Genomic DNA, 6,280 nt, shown 5'->3' with positions numbered 1-6,280 from the left:
TGCGCTCCGGTAGAACCGAAGGGGTGCTGTACGGGCTATTCCCTTCTGCCAGCTTCTGCTTCTGACAGCTGGGCGGAGCCAGCCGTGATCTTACGGCTGGCTCCGGCCACTTGCAGAGAGATTAGCGTCTCTGGTTACCAGCTAACCAGGGACACTGATTCCAGACAGCCTAACTCGCCCGGGCGCTCCGGGAGTCTCCCGCTCCCGGCCGCCCAGGAGAGATACACTGCTTTTTCTTTTTTTTTTTATTCTGACACGCAGTCGTGTCAGAATATTAAAAAAAAAAAAAATTTTGGCCAAAGGAATGCATTGCTAGATTCCTATTGGCTATTTCAATTTGCAATAGCAAACTAGCATTGCACCCGCCCTCTGCTGCAGTTCTCCATCAGGTCCCCACTACTGATTGACAGCAGAGGGTGGGTAGTTTGCTATTGGCTATTGCAAATTGAAATAGCCAATAGGAATCTAGCAATGCATTCCTATGGCCAAAATTATTATTTTTTTCTTTTTTTTGACGGCAGCAGAACCGCCGCCCAATAGAAAACTGTTGGGCGGAGCTAGCTGTCATTGCTAGCTCAGCACAATCGTTTTCTATTTTTATTTTTCTACTTTTTTAACTGTTTTTCTGTTCTGCTCGGTCCCACAGAGAGACCGAGCAGAACAGTTTAGCCGAATGCCGCTCAGCGTCATTCGGCTATTTACTCACTGCTGTTCGGCATCTATAAGAATAGACCGAACAGCAACGGGTAGCCTGTCGGAGTTTCGGCTTAGCCGATCCAGATGTTTGATCGGCTGAGTCGAAGTCCTTCTGCACTTCGGGTCGGCCGAACATGCTAAGCATGTTCGGCCGACCCGAAGCCATGAGAAGCCACCCGATGTACGGCTGATTTCAGCCGATATACGGCTGAAATCAGCGGTAGCAGCCTGAAGTGAATAGCTGAACAGCGTTCGGCTCACTTCGCTTTAGGTCGGTCATTCACTCGGCTGCCTACGGCAGCTTAGTGAATAGACCCCTTAGTACTTTCTTATATAGAATGAAAGAGGAGCGCAATGCAAGTGAAGATCCAGTGCATGGGCACTAAAGGAGAGACAAGAGGCACTGAAAACTTTGGCCAGAAGGAACCGAGATTTTGAAGAGGAATGCTTGAGAAATCAATGGCTGGAAAGAGAAGTGCAGGCACATAAGAGGAAAGCTATGACAGTGAGATGGAGAGAGAAGGGGTGCTAAGAGGTGGATTAGAGAATAGGAATAGAGCAAGAGAGTGAGTACATTAAGGAGGAAAGTGGTAAGATATCAACAGAAGAAGAATGGTTGCAGAGCAGGGGGATTGAAAAGGTGAAAAAGCTAGGGGGTAGGGGCTACACTGAGTGGAGTGCCTTACTAACACCCTCAATGCAACCTTGTATCTGAATAGGCACAGTTTTGCTAGTGTAACAGTTCTAGTTCTGTATGTGTTACACATTTCCTTTAAACAGGTCAAAGAAAGTTACAAGGCATTGCAGATATAGTTTTCTATTCTTCGTACGTTTTCTAATGTCCCACTTTCGCCCTTTAACTGGACAGGGAGTAAAGTAGATATCTCTGGTGGTGATATGGACTGCAATACAAAACCTTACAGAAGTTCTAACATTTCCCTTGGTTGCTAGAAACATTGGGGGGAATTTATCAAAACTGGAGCCGACAAAATCTAGAGCAGCTGTGCATGGCAACCAATCAGCTTCTCTCTTCAGTTTGTATAGTTTAGATTTGAAAACTAAAGATTGGTTGCCATGCACAGCTGTTTCAGTTTTGATAAATTCCCTTCATTGTTTTTTATTGATATGTGTGTCCCTGTTAGGAAGATTTCCCCTCACTTCCTGTTACAGGGACAGGAATGGGGATATAGACAGAAGGTAAAAAGTCATATTGTGGCAAAACTGGTATTGTTATAACTATAAAGATAAAAAGGGTATTGTGTGGTATCCAGTCTTAAGCACATTGTTAACAGGAGAATGAGGCTCCACTGTAGTTGTGAGAGCTCAGTACCTTATGTTGCCACACAGAAAGATTCTAATCAAAATTTTCTTCTAGTAAATAACACAGATCTCTGAGTACAAAAAGTTGGATATAACGCAGAATATAAAGTGATATTTAAGGAAGTGGGCTTTGGTTCACTATTGTCCATACCTTTTTATATTATTGTTATTATTGTTCAGTAGTTAGATGTAACACTACTTTATGCTGTTGACCATATTATATAACAAGCCGGGGTTCAACAAAGACTGGAAAAACTTAATGCAAATAAATCGTTAGGACCAGATAATCTGCACCCAAATGTACTTAAAGAACTCAGCCTGGTTACAGCGAGACCAATATTCCTCATTTACAAGGACTCCATAATGACTGGTAGGGTACCAAGTGATTGGCGTAAGGTTACAGAAGTGCCAACATTCAAAAAAGGCTCAAGATGCCAATCTGGGAACTACAGACCACTCAGTCTAACATCAATAGTATGCAAACTGTTAGAAGGGATGATAAAGGACTTTTTAGTGGATTTTGTTCATCTCAATGGTATAATAAATGATAATCAGCACGGATTTAGGAAGGACCGTTCTTGTCAGACCAACCTACTAACATTCTATGAAGAGGTGAGTAGATATCTGGATGGAGGGAGGCCGGTGGATGCGGTATATCTGGATTTTGCCAAAGCATTTGACACTGTACCACATAAATGTTTAGTACACAAGCTGAGGTCTATGGGCATAGATGAAATGGTGTGTACATGGATAGAGAACTGGCTACAGGAATGAGTCCAGAGAGTATTGATAAATGGCTCTCTTTCAGATTGGTTTATGGTTGAGAGTGGCGTGCCCCAGGGTTCTGTGCTGGGCCCCATACTGTTTATTAATGATATTGGGGAAGGTTTTAATAGCCATGTTTCTGTGTTTGCGGATGATACTAAAATTGGGAGGGTAATAGACACAGACTTAGACATTATAACATTACAGGAGGACCTGGATAAAATAGGGGAGTGGGCAACTACATGGCAGATGAGGTTTAATGTTGAAAATGTAAAGTAATGCATTTTGGGGTAAAAAAAACGGCGAAAGGAATAGATATTAATGGGTACTCCACTAGGCAAGTCAGAAATGGGAAAAGATCTGGGGGTCATAGTAGACCACAGATTGAACAATAGCATGCAATGCCAGGCTGCAGCAAACAAAGCAAGCAGAGTACTGTCTTGTATTAAAAAGGGAATGTACTGTAGAGACAAGGCAATCATTTTGCCACTTTATAGATCGCTGGTTCGGCCTCATCTTGCGTATGCGGTCCAGTTTTGGTCACCAATCCAGAGAAAGGAGAGTCCGGAGAAGGGCAACTAAACTAATTAAGGGGCTGGAGGACCTAAGCTATGAGACAAGGCTACTAAATTTAAACTTGTTCACACTAGAAGTGAGGAGACTAAGAGGGGACATGATTTTGATGTAAAAAATGTTTAGTGGTGATGGAAACATCAGCAATAAACTGTTTATGGAAAACTCCATAACAAAGACTAGAGGCGACCACCTAAAAGTGGTGGAGAAAAGAATTAACCACAAGCGGCGTAGGGGCTTTTTTTCAGTTAGAGCAGTTAAAATCTGGAACTCGCTTTCTTGAGAAACCAATACATCAAACCTCTTGACCACAGAAGTAATTACAATGCAATGCTGCTTTAAAATTGCTTGGAAGGAAACATCTCATAATTATGGTAAGTCAGAGGGCCATTAGCTTCAGCACTCTTCAAATGAGAGCCAATTATTTTTTTCTCGTACACAAATTATGCTATGCACAGTGATCTAGGCATCTTGAATCTTTTTTGGTAATAGATTAGTGATTGAAAGAGTAACATTACACCAATGCTTCATATTTATAAATATGGCTATTTATCCAACTCTGTAACCATGTAATTCTCCTTCAGTGCAATGTAGAAGTGCACTTTAATTTGGAAACTCTGTACATTGTGCCCCCTCACCATCCTTTGCAGAAAAATAACATTAGAACACTTCACCTCTGCCTGGCAGAAATTATCTAATTTGGTTTGGGCTGGGACATTGTTGACTAGAGCTACTAGAATGGTACTGTTGACTTTTGCTGAAGATGTAAATGTTTGTTTCTAATTTTGCAGGATAGGTTTGATTCTGATTGGTCCCTATGTGGCAAGAGATAACTTTTTGTACTTAAAAAGCACTTTGTATATTTTTTTTCCATCTTTTTTGCAGCCACTTTCTGTTTACAGGCATGCACTTCAAGAACTGCTGCACATTGTTTCTCAGGGCAGGTTTTTTGATAGGGAGAACAGCCGACCATGCCAGTGCAATGTGCTTCTCCATTGGAAGAGCATGTTGGGAGTGTTGTCACCCTATATAGAAGGTGCATGAACAAGGAACTACACCAGGAATTATTATAAGATTTTAAAATATTAAAATGTTCTTGTCAAATTACATTACCATGTTAAAGCTTAAATGTGATTTAATGATGGGGTTTATATATATTTTAAGGGTCATGTTTATCTCTGCTAGTCTCAGCCACAACCCCCTTTCCCCCACCCAGCTATCACAATGGACAGGGTGACATACCTTCACTGGCACCTGTGGATCATCTTCCACATTGCAAGATGTGTGACAACGTGTCACATGACAATGTTAGTGCTTCTATTTCCCTGGACAGGGAAATCAACATCAAGCCCTGTTAATGCTACTTGATTAACTCTTCAATAATGCTTTGTTACTGAGCTGTACCACAACTGTAGGAAACCCAAGTGGTAAATTCTAACAACCCTGTCAGTCCTGTCACAAGGACTTTCCAACCAGAATACACATCTGGGCCTGACAGTAGAAAAACTAAAAACATGGGAAGTAGAATTGTGTGGTTGCCATGCACAGCTGCTTCAGATTTTGTCTGCTCCAGTAAATCAGATGTCAATTGGCAAATGAACAACAGGCAGACCTATTATTCTGGTGAGAATGAATGTATGAGAGGCCTATTAATGATACAGCAAGGACTAGAAAACTAACACAATAACATATTGATCAAGATTCAACTAAAGATGTCCTCTTACCATAAGTCCTGCATTGCTAACAATATGTACCCTTTAATTTCTGTATAAAAATATTATTCAACAAGGCTATACCTAGAGCAAAGCTTAAGCGTAAAGTACTGCAAGGCATTGTAGCCAATCAGATTTTAGTTACCTTAAGCCAGATCATCTTTTATTGCTGGTTGGCTGCTATGGGTTACTGCACTTTGCCATTTCTTTTATTGAATACACCAAGCATGATTGATACTGTTGGATAGTAATAAATATGCTTTTTCTTTGTTTTCTTTTTAGGCATCCTGCTTTCACATTACAATGATGTCAATGCTCCCCCTGCAGCTGGCATTTCCCCTACCAGAGACAGGGAAGTGATACCAGATCTTAGGCAGGATGAGGAGGAAAGTATGAAGGAGGAGCCTTTAACTATCTCAGAGCAGATGTATAACCCAAGTGCTAGCTTGCTGCCTACACCAGTAGATGAGGGCATTGAGATGCTCTTTAATAGCTCCCTCAGACCAGAGAGCGACAGAGACGATGTTGATTCATTTGAGGAGTTTGATGCAGATGAACATGCATTTTTGATTGCAGAGGAGGAAGAGCTGAAGGAGGCCAGGAAAGCCCTAAGCGTAAGCTACAATTTCCTAATGGGAAACATGCAGCTGAATGCCTTCCTGAAGAGCTTCTCCCGACTTGTTTTGGTGGCGTTGGGGTTGCTTTTGGTGCTTCTTCCTCTTCTTCTCGTCTTGCTGGAGTCGGACATTGACATTTCCTTCCTTCATGAAATCCGTCAAACACCAGAATTTGAGCAGTTCCACAATGAGTACTACTGTCCACTTAGGAAGTGGCTGGCATGCAAGATCAGCATGGCACTTAACGTCGCCAACAGCTCTTAAACTATTGCAATATTAACATCTGAGGGTTATATTCAAATCTCTATTTTCCCCACCATATCAAAGAGGTATTTTTCCTCTCCAAGGGGTTATGTAAACTGCTACCAAAATGAAGAAAGTACATTGTAAAAATTATTGATTTTTTTTTTGTTGCATTTTTTTTTACTGTATAGTGGGGTTATTATGTATATATTCTTTGATGCTGACATGGTGTGTTTTGTCCTTGATCTTTGGCAGTTCTGTTTGGTTCATTTTGGATATAAACCTCAGATTAATGTGCCCCAACTCCTTCCATGTCATAGAGAAGCGGAACATATCACACAAGTGTGGTCCAGG

The 6,280-nt window shown here is 41.4% G+C and overlaps 1 protein-coding gene across 1 annotated transcript in view; it reads left to right on the top strand.

Moving 5' to 3' along the window:
- FRMD3 (FERM domain containing 3) overlaps positions 1–5,947 on the top strand; it is a 163,851-nt gene extending 157,904 nt beyond the window's left edge. The window contains exon 15 of the mRNA XM_018566354.1: positions 5,349–5,947. Coding sequence (XP_018421856.1) covers positions 5,349–5,947 — 599 coding nt within the window. The remainder of the gene's footprint in view (positions 1–5,348) is intronic.
- The last annotated feature ends 333 nt before the right edge of the window (positions 5,948–6,280 follow it).

The sequence above is a fragment of the Nanorana parkeri genome, unplaced genomic scaffold (assembly GCF_000935625.1).
Source record: "Nanorana parkeri isolate BGI_ZX_2015 unplaced genomic scaffold, ASM93562v1 scaffold941, whole genome shotgun sequence".
NCBI classification, from domain to species: domain Eukaryota; kingdom Metazoa; phylum Chordata; class Amphibia; order Anura; family Dicroglossidae; genus Nanorana; species Nanorana parkeri.
This window is presented reverse-complemented; position numbering and strand designations above follow the sequence as displayed.